General features: G+C 35.5%; 1 protein-coding gene across 3 annotated transcripts in view; it reads left to right on the top strand.

Annotated features, from left to right (window-relative positions):
• Positions 1-18,352, top strand: part of Ptprr (protein tyrosine phosphatase receptor type R) — a 258,417-nt gene that overhangs the window by 210,315 nt on the left and 29,750 nt on the right. For all 3 annotated transcript variants that reach the window (XM_076853110.1, XM_076853109.1, XM_076853111.1), the window contains 4 exons: positions 478-664; positions 3,788-3,872; positions 14,063-14,142; positions 14,568-14,705. In XM_076853110.1, coding sequence (XP_076709225.1) covers positions 478-664; positions 3,788-3,872; positions 14,063-14,142; positions 14,568-14,705 — 490 coding nt within the window. The remainder of the gene's footprint in view (positions 1-477; positions 665-3,787; positions 3,873-14,062; positions 14,143-14,567; positions 14,706-18,352) is intronic.

The raw sequence follows: 18,352 nt of genomic DNA, 5'->3' as shown, positions 1-18,352 counted from the left end.
TTTATGTTATGTCTGATTTTCTCAATTTAAATGTGTTTACATTCCCTAAATTTTTCACTAAATATAATTAGCCACCCTATTATTTCCATAACAACTCTATCTATTAGTAAATTATAGTACATGTTCTCAATTTGGATTATTTGCAAAAACAAAATTGTCCGTTTTCTATAAAGGATTTGTGAGTAGTTGCTATTATCAATCATGGCACCAAAAGAAAAAATACATTTGGTCCTTATTTCTGTAAAAGTTCTTGCTTAATTACATGCATTTTCAAAAAGACCAATTTGGGGGCTGGGGATGTGGCTCAAGCGGTAGCCCACTGGCATGCGTGCGGCCCAGGTTCGAGCCTCAGCCCCACATACAAAGATGTTGTGTCCATCGAAAACTAAGAAATAAATATTTTTTAAAAATGACCAATTTGTGTGATCAAAATAATTCATGTGATGTTTAACCTAATAATGTGATTTTTCCATGTAGACGAGGATCCAATGTATCTCTTACATTGGACATGAGCACCTTGGGGAATGTTGAACCCTTTGTGGCTATTCCAACCCCACGGGAGAAGGTGGCCATGGAATACCTTCAGTCAGCCAGCCGAATTCTCACCAGGTCACAGCTGAGGGACGTCGTGGCAAGCTCACATTTACTCCAAAGTGAATTCATGGTGAGCCTGCCATTTATTTTTTCTTCAGTATTTTTATACATATGGAAAATGATGAGATATACGTGGGAATGATGCTACCTTGGGCTCAAGCAGCTTATAGCAAACAAACGTTTATAATAATGCATGATGGTTTTAGAGCTGCCCACTGTCTTATCAACTGTTGATTTAGTGTTTAGACTACACAGCAGTAGCTAAATGAAGGCAGAGTTTGTAAGAGCTGACCAGGCAATGCAATGGTACAAAGAAGCTGGGCAGAGAAGGAGCATTTCTGAAGAGATGGGGCACATGCAGGGTGGCACGGCCATAGACAAAGGAGCATTTCAGGATTTAAAAAAAAAACTCATTTTCACCTTTTGAGGAATGAAATTATTCAATCTGCCCAGTGACCAGCGCTGGCTTCATTAAAGAAGGTTCAAACCTTTAAACCAGCTCCAGAATGGTTTCTCCTAGCTCCCTCCTCCAGCCACCTAATGCCGTAGCGAGGTTTACTGAAGAGGCGCGCGCGCGCGCGCGCGCGCGCGAGAGAGAGAGAGAGAGAGAGAGAGAGAGAGAGAGAGAGAGAGAGAGAGAGAGAGAGAGAGAGAGAGAGACAGGGGGGGGGGGAGGGAGGGGGGAGAGGGGGAAGGGGGGAGGGGGGAGAGAGAGAACACGTCAGGGAGTGGACTTTTATTGGGGAACAAAAAATTCCAGGGAAAATACCATCCAATGAAGGTTAAGGGGGCAACATCCCAAGGTCAGGGGCAATGATTGTGTCTTGGGGCAGTGGCCAGACACGCCTCTGCACAGACAAGCCCTAGGACCTGGAGAAGGTTGGGGAATAGCTCTGACACAGCTGTGTCTAAGGGCCTCTCACCCAGTCAGGGAGGGAACTCAAATCACTTGTGAGGATGGCCTCCCACAATTCAATTTAATAGGAACGCCGAAATCAAGATGAGAAGTGGCATAAATTGAGCCTCAAAAATATTTATTAGAATCACATATGCATTTAAACTTCTATTTTAAAAAGATCACACTCTATTTTGAAAATAGAGAGAATCTATAAACCTACAAAGAGAATCTTTTAAGCCTACAAAAGGTAGCCAGAAGTAATGAAGAAGTCAGGATTGATATCCATTTTTTTTTTTTTTTTTTTGGTCTTGACCAACAGGATATATATAGTGCTCTTAAATGAAAGAAAGAACACAGAAAGAAAACCAAGTGTTTTGGACCTATCAATTTTCTAGGTGATAACTTAATGCATAACAACATATATATAAGAGTTTGGACTCAGGCATCAGATTAGACTTCTTGGGTTTAATCGTTGTCCAAAGGGAATATTTATGTGGTAGATCAACTTGCATCTTAAATCAGTCATATACCTTAAGCCACATAGGTTGAATAAAGTAAATTGAATAAAGTAAATTCCAGGATCAGTTTAAATATTTGCAGCCAGGCTAAGGCAAAAGATCTAGTACAGATAGATCAACTGTTAGCCCTATCACCTATTATTAATTGTCTTAAGTCAAATACAAACATGGAAGTTTTAAAAATCATACTCTGCTGTGTGTCATATTTTTATATGAGAAGAAAATGAGACCTACAGGGATAAAAGAACCCACCAGTGATCACACAGCTAGCCAAAGGCACACCTAGGACTCTTTTCTAGAACCAAGGCTTTGTTTGTGAAGTAAGCTTTTAGCGGAACCTACTTCCCTGAAAGGACAGGTCAGGCCAGCAAGGAATATCCAAGAGAGGGAAAATGCTGGAAGATGACAGATTGTCAGTGTGTGCGTCCTCAAACAGGAGGTAAAATGAAAGAAAAGTAAGGAATAAAGATATTACCTACTTCATGGCTTTGCCAAAACAGACTGACCTGTTTAAAATGATCAGGCATGAACATGTGTTTTCTATTGAACGTTCAACGATTTAGGTCATTTGGTAACTTGGAACTGAGAAGTTAAAACATGTAGGTGGATCAGAGAAAATTATAAAAATCTAAAATAACAAAAAAGTTAATGGAAAGTAAGCTGCTCTGCTCTGCAGACCAAGCCTCAAATCCATAATATCGTCTGACTTTTCTCAAAGTTTCAGACTGACTGAAAACTAGGATAACTTGAATTAATTTATAGATGAGTTCTTTCATTTCAAAGAATATTAGTATGTCGAGCTGTATTTTCCATTGGAGTAAATTAAGTAATAAATAATATTATTTTATGTGATCAGAGGAATTTATACTTATCAGGCATTAAATAACACAAAAGTTATTTTATTTCACATTAACCTTACTTAAGCAATCCTTTGGATAATTTTATGTTGGAAAACATACTATTATGATTAACCAAATCCTAAAATATTTGTTTGGGTTCTTTTGAAAATTCTTGCCCATTGCTTTCTTTGCCCCTATTAGCTAAAAATGCTCACATTTTCATGTCTAATGCCTTCATATAGAGACACTTCTATTCTAATTGTGCTCTCTCTAATCATTTGAGACCTATAACATATATTCTGACCAAATAAGGACATTTATATTCTTAAATGAGAGAAAGTATCTGTATACCCTTCATTAAAACATATTGTATTTACAAGCACAAATCAAACAATCCAACTATAAGCCTTTCCTTAATTAAAAAAAAAAAAAAAACAATTATGTCGTCATTGCTTGAATCAACAACAACTACAAAAACTTTTTGATATGTGCCCCTTTGGGAGGGAGGCTTTAATCATTATTTTAAAAAATCCATAATTAATATTAAATCCATCAGAGTGAGATTTTTTTGGTACTGTACTTACATAAAGATTTTTTAAAAACCTGAACGCCTTGTAAAAAATCTACTTTTCAGCTATCTATGTCATTCCAGCAATTGTGTTACAACACAATTCTTAAAATCTAAGCATTTTATGGCTCTTTAATGGCTACATATAACATAATGCTCTCTGACACAGAGCACTGCTTCTTAGAAGTCAGCTTGACAGGGTGCACCCAGCATGTTTATGAAAGGAAGGGTGTGGGTCAGCCGGAGGTGGCAGTCTGTTGTTTTATAAAGGACTTTGAAGTCCAATACAGCATGGATCAAATGGCCCCCTGTGAAGATTTTCTTTGTGTCAGCATTAGATACACGAATTTGATATCATTTATTTTTGCAGGAAATACCAATGAACTTTGTGGATCCCAAAGAAATTGACATTCCACGTCATGGAACTAAAAATCGCTATAAGACCATTTTGCCAAGTAAGTTTCTTGATTCAGTAATTTGCACTGCAAAGCACAGGGCAAGCCTTTTTCATTCACCTTGGCTTCACCATTTCCAATCCTCACAATGCCCAAATTTGGAGTTATAGCCATATATCAAACTAATAATAACCATTAAAGTCGTGTGAAGTAAATAATTTCTGTATTACTTATATTATAATGATCTGCTCACAATTTCAGTAGATACATGACTCTAAAACTTTATTGTCCTACACATTATGGTCAATTGATTTTTAGCATGAGTATCAGATAATTCAATAGGTTAAGGAGCATCTTTTCAACAAATAATGTTAAAACAACACGCCCCCCTACCAAAAAATGAAATTGAACTCTACCTTGTATCATGGATCAGACACCTACATGTTACATAGGAGCTAAAAAAAAAAAAAAATCTTAAGATAAAAAAGGTATAAATCTTCATGATCTTCAGTCAATGGTTTCTTTAATTTGACATGAAAAGTACAATAAACCAAGAAGAATAAATTAAACTACATAAAATTTTAAAGTATGCTTCAAATGACACTATCAAGAAAGAGAAAAGGCAACCCACAGAATAGGAAACAATATTTTCAAATCATGTATTTAAAAAGGAATTGTAAGTATTGTATATAAAGTACTCCTACAATTCACTATTAAAGGACAACCCAATTTAAAAATAGTCAAAGGACTTCAATAGAAGTCTACCTTCTCCAAAGAAGATAAACAAATAACCAATAAGCATATAAAAAGATGCTCACCATCATTAGCCATCAGAGAATCAAAATCACAATGCTATGTCATTTCATATCCACTAAGATGATTATATAAATGATAGACAATAAAAAACATTGGCAAGGATTTACAGCAATTGTAACCTTTTCAGACATCGATCATAGGACTACTAAGTACTATAGCTACTTAGGAAAGTAGTTTGTAGTTCCTCAAAAGGTAAAACCTCAAGTTACTTTATGAAACAACCAGTCCACTCCTAAGTATACATCCAAGAGAAATAAAACATGTGTCCACACACACACAAAAAAATACACAAAAAATGTTCATAGCAACATTATTAATATCCACAGAATGGGAATAACACAAATGTCCATTGATTGATGAACAGGAAATGAAATTCAGTATATCCAAAATTCATATTTTATATGAATACTCAGAATTTATATGGAATGAATAATAAGAAACCAGGTACTAATATATACTAGAAATGGATAAGCTTTAAAAATATTTTGCTAAATGAAAGAAAACAGCATAAACACATCACATTTTATAATTCCATTTGTATGAAATGTCCAGCAATCAAATGTATGAAGACAGAAAGCAAATCAGTGGTTTCCCAGTGTTGAGTGGAATGGGAATGACTGCTAAAGGGTATGGAGTTTATTGGGGAATTCTGAAAATGTTATAAAATTGGTCATGATGATATTTTCAGGATGCTGAAGCGAAAAAAATAACTGTGGTGGCATGCTAGTGGACAAATTGTATAGAACGTGAATTATATCTCAGTGATATTATTACCACTGTGCATAACAATCTCCTATCATCTGTGTTGAAAATCCAGCACCCTGTGCCCAGTCCCTGAGGTTTTGTGTAAGTAGGTGCGCCCTTGAGCCCAGGAAACTGCTTCTAGCAAATATCCAGGTGATTCTGATACAACTGATACCAGGACCACACTTTGAGATACTGTAATTTACATTCAAGCCAAAATTGGCTGCATGAAAGTTATCAGTGTCAAGCAATGAGCTGGATGCCAGGGACCTATAAGGAGTGAGAAACAGTAAGATCAAGGAGCTCATGGACTGCAGAGGCGAGACATGTAAATGAGTAATAATGTCATAGAGCTAGAATAGAGCTATGGTGTAAGAGGTACAGGAGTGTAGAAAGCACTGAATAATAAATTCTGCAAAAACATTTTGGAGAAGTAATATTTTCCATCACTCAACAAACAGTTATAGTTGGGGTTTTGGCCAAATCCGTAAACATCTTATGGCAAAAACTCGGCAAAGATGGAGCTACAAAGATTTATTTGAAGTATTGACATTGAAATAGTTTCAATTCCATCAATTCACTTATAAAACAGCAAATAAATTCTCCATATTTATCATAAGCACTTAAATTCAAGCAGTTGAAGAATTTCTGGGGGTTTTTGTTTGTTTGATTTTGTAGTGCTGGGGTTCAGAATCAGAGCCTTCTACATACAAGGCAAGTGCTCTACCACTGAGCTAGATCCCCAGCCCAGAGTTACTATTAACACTGTTAATGCGTCTCCAGGCCTCCCCTTTGGTGGAATTGAAATGCATTGTTAGTCACTCCACAGCAACATTTTGACTAGTCTATATAGTCAAATCTATTTACCTCAGGTCTAGTCACTGTCAAAAGACATTTTATGACTACAACTGGCTAAAAGGGATGAATGTGCTCTGTGTAAGAATTGGTTCTCTCTTCACTGCTGAAATTTTCATCTAAAATATACTGAACGTTAAGTAATTCATCCACCACAATTATTATACATACAGGAACTGCCATCTAATTTCAGAAGGATTTGGAAATTACTAGGATTATTTCAAAGTTCAGCCTTCTCTGTTTCCTGCCCTGATGATATCAGACAACTGCGCCACAACCCTGTGTCAGCTTTTCCATTCCCAGAACTGGGTGGACCGTTTTCTCAACCAGGGGCACCTGTGCTGACAACTGATGTTTGGAATGATGGATTTTCTGTTGAAAGTGCTTGCAGCCCAAAAATCCCACCCAACCTTGTTGCACGAAATGTTATTTAGCAAATAGAGTTTTGACAAGCCACACTCTTGGCTGAAAATTATTATGAGAGACTGAAAAAGCTGTTCTTTATGATTTATTTTAGAATGTAATACGAGATCAATTTAAAACATTACGTTAGTTGATGATTCGCCATTGACCAAGATTTGAAACATTATGTTTGTTTTTATTGTTTTAACCTAAAATAAACTCCTTTTACATTTAAAATTTTGGTAGTTTGAACACAACTGTAATGCCATTTAATTTTGAGGATTTTTTTAGTGCACAACTCATTCAATTTTAACTATTTCTCTGAGGACAGGACAATGTTAGCCTGGTTCAGAGCACTGTATATGGTAGATTGAAGTGCTAAAGTCAAGTTTATGTCAAATTATTTTGTAATATAAATAAATATTAGTCATAAAAATGTCTATCCAAAATCTCAAAAGAAGTAGGGGAAAAGCCCAATCATATAACAACATAAAATTATTAGCACCCAATGAAGTAAAATAATAAAAACTATGTACACTTCTTCGCTTATACAAAAATAAGGCAATACATACAAAATTAAAGAACACTGTTTACTCTGACTATTCTTTTTTACTTAAAAATGTAGTGTCTAGTTATGTTTTTTAACTTAAATTATGCTTTTATATTTTTATACTAAGTACTTAGTACAAGGTATATATTCAAACAAGTGAACCACTCTTGAAGGCAACAGATTGAGTTAGATTATTTCCTACTCCACTAAAAAACATACATAATTTGTAACAGGCTACTAAATGTTCCTTTGTCATCCTTTTCTTCATCCCTAAAAACAAGTGATAATAATACTAGCTTCCAAGGACATTGAAAGAATTAAATGATATTGTATGTAAAACGACAAGCAAAGTTCCAATAAATATTACGATACTGTTGGTTTCTGTTTTACCTCCCTAACTAAATGATGATGAATCCATCAGTTCCAGAATAAATTACAGAAAATGCTCTTCTATGTATATAAGGGTTCACAGGTTCAAAAGCATAGTATTCAAGAGCCCTCTTTTATAATTTTCATGTGCTTTTTACAAGTGATCTTCTATATAATCACCATCAACTCTCTACAGCTATGGATATGTTCTATATAATTCCCATATGATAGTCCATTAACCATTTGCAGCAAGTGAGCAGTTGAAGATTATAGCTAATGCAGCTGAGGAACTGATTTTTAAATTTTATTTCATATTTAGATAAATTAATTAGCTTCATATGACTAATTGGCTACTGCATTAGACAGTGCGGGCTTGGTATCCTCTCTCTCTCTTTTGTTAAAGATATAACCAATTCCTTCCTTTCCTCCCATTTCCTGATTTATGTTGATTAGTCTGTGAAACCATTCTTTTCATCCCCTGCTTTGTTCACATGCTACAGTGATATATTTTTCCCCATCTAACCAATTTATCTCTTGACTTCAAAGCTCAAATGTACTTCTTCCTGGGGGAAAATTTTGACATAGACTAACCTTTGATAAAACCTAATATAATGTTAGTCACATCAGGATCCAGGTATCATTTTGTCTGTTAAATGGAAAATTTAAGATTACAACATATATTTTAGAGAGACCAAGGTGAGGAAATTTCATAAATATAAATTTGACAGAACAAATTTAAATACAGACTTGGTGAAACAAATCTATATTTATGTCCAATAAAGTTGAAAGGAAACATGAACAAGGAGGAGAAAAGAAGGGAGATAAGAAAGAAGGAATTATGGGAAATAAGAAAAAAAGAGGAGGGGAGGAGAAAAATAAAAGGGCAGAGCAAAATAAAGAGAGGAATAATGATCAGTATTCAAATAATATGTGTAATTATTATTGATACTACCCTGATGTATCATAAATGCTATGCTAAGTATTTAACATAGTTCAGAAGTATTTGGTTAAAAATTATCATAGTGAATTTGACTAATATGTAGACTTAAATGCATAACATTAATAAAATTGTGGAGGTAGTGATGAAAATGATGATGATGATGGTAGGAAAGTATATTTTTAATCCTCAGCTGTTTTAATAGTCTAACCCAATATATTAAAAAGCTTTAGTTGGAAGTCTACATTTTCCCCTATTCAGTCATATATTGGATTCTTGCTTTAAAGATAAAAAAAAGTATTTGAAAACCTCTGAATACTTGGAAATTACTATAAATTACTAATTTCCAACATAAACTTTAGCTTGACATGGAATTGCTTCTACATAGTTATAAAATCGGGTTCCTAGTAAATCATATACATCATAAGCATTACAAAAACTGAAGGGACTGGGACTCTTTTCAAGCCTGAGTGGTTTAGGGCATTTATGGAAACTTCTAATAATCAGTGGATACTAAAAGGAATGAAAGTTTGCTTGTTTCATTTTCTTAGAAAAGAAAAAAATCTGGAAAGTCAAAAGCAATGTTTTAACTATTTCTAATAGAAATTAATTCTAGTATTAAACTTTCTTTGAACACATACCAGACAGAAATGATATAGCATACAAAAGTGAATTACATACAACTTTTTACCCTCAAGAGATTTGCCACAATCCATTCAGGGTAGGCAGAAATTTAAGCACTCAAAATGCAGGATGATAAATACTGAAATAAAATGCAGGGAGTCTAAGCAAAATATTGAATGGCTAGTGCTGTCTGGTAAGGCCAGAGAGGGTCTCGGAAAGACATATCATTAGAACTGAGCCCTGAATAATTGGGAAAGACTACTTTACCAGGCAGAGAAGGCACAGGGTGCAATATGTGCAAATGCCTGGAATCTATAAGGTCATGGAATGTTTGGGTGATTGCCCTAGATCCATGGGCTAGTTCAAAAGGCATATGTGGGAAAGTGCCTATGGAGAAAATATCACTGAAGACCTGCTGTGCTCTACTAAGTAAGAAACTTGGATTTCATCTTCTGGGCCTTCACTGTCCAGGAAAAGAACTACTAGCCACATATGGCTACATAAATTTAAATTTAAATGAATTTGAAGTAATTAAAATGTTCATTCCTCAATTCACATTAGCCACATGTCAAGAGCTCAATGGCCACATGTGATTAGTGGTCACACATGGTAACTAGGGATAGCTTCTTCCAAACAGGGGAATGGATTTGGAACAGTTTGTTGTAGACAACATAGAAGAAATCAGTACAGTGGTTAATTTAGTGATATCCAGGCTGATCTAATCACTGCAGGCATTTTGGTGGCAATGCTGTAGAACCTGGGGCTTAATTTTAGACTAAAAGGAATACCTTTTATTATATCACCAAAATTTTTTTCTTTTACTTAGCAAATGTGAACTTTGATCCTAAGAAAGACTGAATTCAACTTCTGAATGTGCACCAAATCTGAATGCATAGAATATGCCTACTCTGTTTAATGCCTCCCTAAGCAGAACTGATTTGTGATAATACTATCCCTTTCTGATCTTTTTTCCAAAATTTATATATATATAAATTGTAATTATTTCTAATAGAAATTAATTCGTGTGTGTGTGTGTGTGTGTGTATCTCATTAAACACACCCAAAATAGTAATGGTTTAAATAAATTGGAAGTGTATTTCCCTCCAGGTATAAGCTTCCTGGTCGGTATGGTGGCTTTGCCACATCCTTCATCTCAACTCTTCTCTCTGGTTATTTTGCCATCCCCAGGGCCTTGCCTTCCTTTGCATGCTGAGATGCTGGTCACTGCAACCATGTTTTAAGCAGCAGGATGGAGTGAGAGTGGAAGAAGGAGAACATCACCCCTCACTTCACTCCCTTAGTATAAAAATCACACACGTCCCTGACTCTCACCTTTCACATTGAGAACTTAGTCATGTGGCCACAACTAATTGCAAGAGATGATAATAATTAGAGGAGTCTTATGCTGTGCATTATACCAAGGCCCTGCCAGAACCTGGGTGGGATTTTGTTACTAAAGAAAGAGGAAGAGTGAATACCAGGAGACAACTATCTTTTATACACATCTGGTTGGGTGGGGGGGGGGTGTGGATGTGTGTGTGTGTGCATGCTCGCATGTGGGTATGTGAGCTATGCATGCTGTTATATGCTCCAGCTGATGACAGCAGAAATGCCAGATGGCCCCACACGTGCTCAGCAAGATGCTTACGGGGACTGCACAGTCAAAAGCTTCCAGTCAGGTCCCCTTCTCTCTGTTATCATTAATGGAGTATGTTCAGTGAATCCTGCTGTTTGCTCCACTGTGGCTTCTCTTTCGGATTGTTTCTAATTTTATATTCTGCAAAGAATTTTGATCCATATGGTTGACAAAAGATATGCAAAGAAAAATGGAATCATTTCACTCTGAATGTTAAAATGCATCTCACAGGAATTCAAAGAAATTTGGTGGGCAAGGGGAAGGGGAAAGATGAGAGAACAAAAGAGCTACCTACCACATGCCCTTTGACATTATGAAGGACTTGGTAAGTTTTATTCAGACGAAGAGGTTTTACCAACAAAAATAAATTTAGATGGGGATGGGGGGATAGGGACTAAAGCTTATATTTGGAGGATATGCTTTTAAAAAATGGATAAAACATCATGAAAACAAAGTTAGGCACAAGCTCTTTATTGAAAATGGCCTGTGCACATGAAGGTACCCTGCTACTGCTGTTGTGGGAAATATAGACAGCTGCCACGACTTCAGATCTGGAGGAAATGAGGTGTATTTGGGGGACAGGTGCCAGCTTCTGACTCCTAGAACCTGCACTGTGAGGGCTGCAGGTAATAAGCTAACTTAGGAAACATTGCCAGGGCCCATTCTCTGCTCTAAGGAGGGTAGTCTGCTTCAGGATCATTTTCCCCAACACAACCCTTCAGGAGAAATTCAAATAAAAGCTGGAAGCCCCCATCCCAAGAGAGAGCTCCATGTTGCTGAGCCCAGTCCACAGTCCCTTATGGACTATCCTGACTCAACTAGTCCTTATCAAGTCCTCTAAGTACCCTGTAGTCATCCTTTTTCCTTTAGATCATCCAAAAGAACACACCAAGAACTTGTGCAATGTGTTTTAGATGAAGCTGAATGAAATCCAGCTACTATGAAGCATAGCATTACCAAGAGGTGTTCCCACTGATTTCTAGGATTGATTGACATCTCCTGGATTGTGATTGCTTACATCTGACAGGACCAGGAGCTGTTATAACTGTGCCTTATCCAATCAGCATTTTGTTCTTCACATGCCATGCTGTAAATTCAAGCAGAATGGGGCTTCTTTTCCTAAAACCAGATATCTTAGAGATCAAATCCGTTTTATCAATTCCTGAATGGAAGCTCCTATTACTTCTAAGATATGCCTTCATTTCAAACACCCTATGGACTGATGAGTGAAATTTAGCTCTATATTTTCAACATCACCTTTGATAATGGCCTTTATGGCTCTGACTTTGATAACGTGGGTTCGTTCTCTGCTTTACTTCTTCTGAGCTACATGACCTTGGGTGAGTTACCTAACCCTTCTATGCTTCCATTAACTAATCTAGATAAAGAGAATGTTAATAGTATCTACTTTATAAAGCCATGATAATTAGGTGACAGAATGCATAAAAGGATGATAGCTGCCCTATGTCTGCCATACATTCAGCCCACAGTGAGTGCAATTACAACCATGGTATTGTCACCCCAGTGTTTGGTGATGGCCTCCTTATTTTTCCTCATATTACCTATTACCTGCTATATAACAAATTATCTTGAAATTTAGTGGCTTAAAGCAATAAACATCTCACAGTTTCCATGCATCAGGAATTGGCTTTATTGGATAGTTCTGGTACAGGATCATGTGTGAAGTTTCTGTTGAGACCTTGAGCAGGGGTACAGTCAGCTGAAGGCGTGACTTGCACTGAAGGATCTCCTTCCAAGATGGCTCCCTCATTTTGGCTGTGCTGTTTGGCTACTTGAGCTCCCTCAAGACAAGACAGCTTCCTCCAGGGCAAACAACCCAAGAAAGAAAGCAAAGAGGAAGTGGTATATCCTTTAGGACCTGGGTAGCTCTATCAACTTTGCCACATTTCATTCATTAGATGTGAGTCATTCATTTCTGCCCATACTTTAAGGAATGTGAGTGGGACTCTACTTTTTTGTAGACAGAGTGTCAAAGAATTTGTGGCTGTATTTTCACACCACACCACTCCTATCTTATGGGCTAAGCTGACTTGTCTTTTTTTTTAACTAGTTATAGCTTTTATTATCTTTAATAGCAATTACATATGAAGCTAAATGTAATATAAATTTAAATAATAAATATTAAATCTATATTGGTTGTACCAGATTTGTTACATTTTCAATTACCTCTAACTCCCACTCACACGTACTCTACACAACTTTCTTCCTCTAGTTCTCCCTACCTCACTTTATCTGTGATTTTTCTCAGCTTGGCCTGTGAATAAAAGAGATTGTCTCCTTGTCTTACACCCAGACTGTCTTACTTCAGGATATGCGTATAGAAGGCGGGGTGCTTCCTTGCTGCAGACCAGTTTTTACACCACCTTCCACTGAGAAGGGATGCTGAAAAGCACTGAATTTTCTATTATTTCAGGAAGAAACTAGGCAACTCCTAGGATGTAACATGTGGAATTTTGTGTGGCTGCCAACATTAGGGAAGAAACATGGCATAGTCACTAAGGATGCTCTAGAGTAAAGAGCAGACGTTCAGAGCCTGACTCCATTACTTTCTTCCTGACTGTGTACTCTTGGACAAGTAATTTAACTTCTCTGTTTGCTATTTGAAAGATGGGGGTATCAATTTAGGTATTTTTATGAATGACTTATGAAGACTAAACAACATCACACCTGTAAAGTATTGTGAACAGATTCTGACATCCATTAGGTAATCAGCACAGGCTGTTGGTAATTTTATGATCAGACTGGGAACTCACTGAAATTAATTGTGATTCTCTTTAAAAGCTCCCTCTTTTGTTGGTTTGCCCCACCCTCCATCCCCACACTGATAGACAGTGTCAGGCACATAGTGAAATAGTCTTGCCTATCTCAGGAAATCAGGAGGTCTGGCCAGGGTCTAAGCTCATGAAGCAAGGCCAGGTGATTCACCTCTGAAGGGATAGAAGAAAGATAGTAAGACCAAAACCTGGTTCAAATTCCAAATGCCAAGAAAATGAGGATATAAATGAGAGATGGGGTCAAGTATCGAAAGCCCATGAAAAATGACATGAAGTATAAACTCATCATCTCTTCCTCATGGACAGGATTTATGTCAGTAGCAGAAGTCAAGATGGGCCTAAAGGTCCCTCAGTAAACATTGATGGCTCAAGAGACGAACACAACATGTATAAAGGGCCAACACTGGCACATGCCAGACAGTGTATAAGTTAACAGGTGTGCCACTTGCAGGTTATAGGTGTTTTAAGAAATTTTAAAAGAGTATATTTATTTAATCTATTTTTTCTTCTTTTCTCCATTAGATCCTCACAGCAGAGTGTGTTTAAGGCCAAAGAATGTAACTGATTCACTGAGCACCTACATTAATGCTAATTATATTAGGGTAAGTAAATAAATAGAAATTTCTTTCTGGTGAGCATGTTGACATACTTTGAATTATTGATTTTAGGTTCAGTTTTGCTTTTCTTCCCCTCTCAAGAGTTTGATTTCAATTGGTTGCTAGCAAGGGTATCTGTTTGTTGTAGTTTGTCAACCCTGTTTGAATCCTCCACAATGAGTCCTCGTTTTAGTCCCTGACTACGGTCTCCACACAGGTGCTCTGGTGAGGATGGAGCATTACAACCCTCAGTACCAAATGCCCTGCTGAACTTGCTAGGAAAACAGCCACATGTATCATGGTGCTAGAATCAATGAAGATCTTGCAACCATGTTGCCTTTGGACCAGCACGGCCAAAGATCTTTCCCCTAAACGTTCACTGCAAGGCATCAACTTAAAAGACAATATGTTTGTCTCTTTACTCCAACTAGGGCTACAGTGGCAAGGAGAAAGCGTTCATTGCCACGCAGGGTCCCATGATCAACACCGTGAATGACTTCTGGCAGATGGTTTGGCAGGAAGACAGCCCTGTGATTGTTATGATCACAAAACTCAAAGAAAAAAATGAGGTATGATCTTTAGCTAAGTTTTGGATGTTATGCACGTTCTAGTGCTACGGAAGAGGTTTTGTGTAAGTAAAATCACCATGTACCTCTGACAGGTAGATTTAACCTACTTTGTCCCATTGTCCCAGGTATGAAACACATATTAAAAACTTAAATAAAGTTATATAATATATAACAAAATTATATAATATTCAATATAATTATATAAACCACTTAATGTTAATATTAAATAATATCAAATTACTATTGATATTCTTATTATATAATAATATTAGTTAATATAGTCAAATATATAAACTCTTGATTTTGATTTCCAACCTATTTTAGTGCACTTGTGTCAATTTTGTTGAAATATCTATAGAATTAGAAGTTAATGGGTTAAGATGGAAATTTTGAGACATTTAAAGGTTAGGTCACTTTATACTTATGATAAATGGTAATTGGTATTGGTCTATGAGTGACAGTTTTCCTTCAGACAAGTCAATATACTTAGCGTGCATACATCTCATTTGTACCCATAGTCTCAGGACATTGAATGATTCCTGAAGTCTAATCTCCTAGGTATTACTTATATTTTAGGACATCTTATTGGGGTAATTCATATTTTGATTTTAGTCAACATTTTATTCTCGAAATTATTATACCAGGACTTCTCCATAACAATAAGAATTTAGGAAGACTGAGCTTTTCCTTATGCTCTTTTGGTGAATTGAAACTCTTGACAATGGTAGAATCCTGCTACTAATTGAAAGAACCCAGGCTCAGAAAAACAGCTATTTGTAAGCTTTAAAAAGTTTGCTGTTTTTTTCCCCATTTTTACTATAATAGATGACACATTTTTCTGATTATACTGGGAAAATAAGTATATTTTTGGCCAATATACACAGTTATACACTTAATTAACTATATGGCTTACTAATAAACACACTTCTGTGTGAATCTGGTATGAGAGCCTCAGGTGGTATGATAAAAATAACTCCTAATATTCTCAGCTGTTTCACATACAATATCACCCTGTCAACATATTAAGTCACTGACAATTCCTGCACAGTTGTTTAAAATACATGGCATTTTAACTTTGTGACAGAAGATTCTTCAAGTTTAAAAGGTATATTCTTTGTAGGCATACATCCACATGGACATCCATAGAATTTATGAAATACAGCAGACCTATATAACCCGAAAAACCTTCCACCACAAAACCAGTTACACTGGGTAAAATGTGAAATAACATGTAGAGTGGAGCTTGTAAAAAAGAAAGGAAAGGAAATTCCGGTGCTCAAAAATTTAATAAAAGCATAAGATCAGAAAATTAAGTATTACTTGTGTTTTAATAAATACTAGACACAAATCCTGGGCTCGCAAGAACCAGAAGTTGAAACTGAGACCTTCCATAAAGTGAACATCCATAGGGGATATACTTAAAAGTAAAAAAGTAAACCTCAAAAATAAACCTATCTTCCAAAAAGGAATGTAATAGGAAATTAATTTGTCTAAGTCTGTCCTCCTTGTGGGATAAAAAATGCTCTTAAGTATTTGAAGGAAAGAAACCCAAGAATTTTAAAATCAGAAATTTCCAGATAGGGTAATTAACCTAAGTGAAGAATCAAGATGGTAGAAAACTACTCTTTATAGAAACAGTGGCAATAATTTTCAAATGCACACAATGTCCATATAAGCCTCACAAAATTTCCAGAAAAACACTTAGTCAAATGTAAATGCACAAATCAAAATTATAAGACATACATTTAAATAAATATGATAAGGAAAAATAGGGAAAGCAACCAATAGTACAAACAGATCCACAAGAAATTAAAATAACAAAAACTTATGAATGTAGGATTTTAAAAATAATTTAGCATACAAACTATAAAGTAGTCAACAAAAGAACAAATCATTATCAAAAAAGACTAAGAATATTTATAATCAATAAAAAGTATTAGAAATAAATATATTATATAGACATTAAAATGAAAAAATAATATGTAGACATTAAAATGAAAAAAAGATTACCAGGCAGGTTTATAAAGGTAGACATAGCTCAGTAATTAGAGAATTAGAAGATAGAAGTGATGAGATTACCTGAAAGATCAAAATGGCTAAAACCAAGAGAGCTGAAGTGACATGAAGAATAGTATTTAAATGCCCCCATGAAATGTTTAATGGATGACTTAGAAGAAAAAACAATGTGAGGAAAAGAAATATTTTTTAAAAGATGGCTACATATTTTCCAAGTCATTGAAAGACATGGGCTTCAAATTTGAAAGGCATAATAAATCCAAGACTAGATAAGTAAACATAAATCCACAGCTAGACACATCTGTGGAACTGGAAAACACCAAAGATATGATGTTAACAACCAGATTAACTAGCAAAAGACTTCTCAAAACAAACAAACAACAATAACACAAAAATACAATAGGGCCAAAAATCAGTAGAATAATACCTAGAAAGGATTGGGGGGTGGGGGAACCGACAACCCTAAACCCAGCAAATCTATCAATCAGGGATGAGGGTAAAAGTAAACATTTCAAACAAAAAATGAAAGAATTTAATACCAATAGGATCTTACCAAATTGCAAGGAGATTTTATCCAGAAAAGAAGAGTCAAATATAATAAATAATAGCAAGAAAAGAAATGAAAGAATTTGGGTAGAATTAAGGAACTGGACAATAATAATAAAGCATGAAGAGAGTTAAAATATTTCTATGTTAGTCATGAGAAGGGTAGAAATACAAACTAAGATTAGACTTTAAGATAAATGTACATGTTAAATTTTCTATGTACTAAAAGAATGGAAGTAGAATGCATAATTTCCAATCTGGCAGAAGAGGAAACAGATAGAATTTTTAAAATTAACTAAAAAAAAAAGAAAAAGGAATATAGAAAAATCAAGATAAGTTTTTACAAATTGTAGGCTAGAAATAAATCCAAATAAATTGGTAATCATGCTAAATATGAATAAATAACTTGCCAATAAAATACAAGAGTTTACAAAATTGATAAATGTTGTTACAGTCTGTCTACAAGAGGACACGGAAATGTGAAAATTAAAATTCTATTTCTTCTATTAAAAATAAAATCATAGCCAGGCATGGTGGCATATACCTATATGGGCTAAGGCAGGAGGATGGCATGTTCTAGGTCAGCCTCAGCAACTTGGTGAGACTATGTCTCAAAACAAAATAAAAGGGCTGAGGATGTAGCTAAATGGTAGAACAATCCTGAGTTTAATCCCCAGTATGGCAAAAAATATACATAAACAAAATAAGTATAAGAAAATTACCTTAATCTATTTAATCATTTGGAAATATGAATATGCAAATATTTTTAAACAATTAGATCATATTTTCCACAGAAAACAGTACTTAGTTGCCAAAATTGCTTATTTATTAAGGATTAATGTGTGGCAAGGCATATGTGAAACATATCTCACAAGGATTACCTAATGGTTTTTAGTAGCCATAAGTTAAGTTATGGCTTTTGTCCTTATGAGCATTTAATCCTTTAATTTGTGATGCATTCTAATGTTTGTTCACTCATAGAAAATCTCAGAAATACACTTTCAATGCTTTAACTTGTTCTTGAAGTAGGGTTTTATCAGGACAGGGGCTAAGATTGTTAATCTGAAAGCATTCCTTAGAGGGTA

The sequence above is a fragment of the Callospermophilus lateralis genome, chromosome 4 (assembly GCF_048772815.1).
Source record: "Callospermophilus lateralis isolate mCalLat2 chromosome 4, mCalLat2.hap1, whole genome shotgun sequence".
In the NCBI taxonomy this organism is placed as follows: domain Eukaryota; kingdom Metazoa; phylum Chordata; class Mammalia; order Rodentia; family Sciuridae; genus Callospermophilus; species Callospermophilus lateralis.
This window is presented reverse-complemented; position numbering and strand designations above follow the sequence as displayed.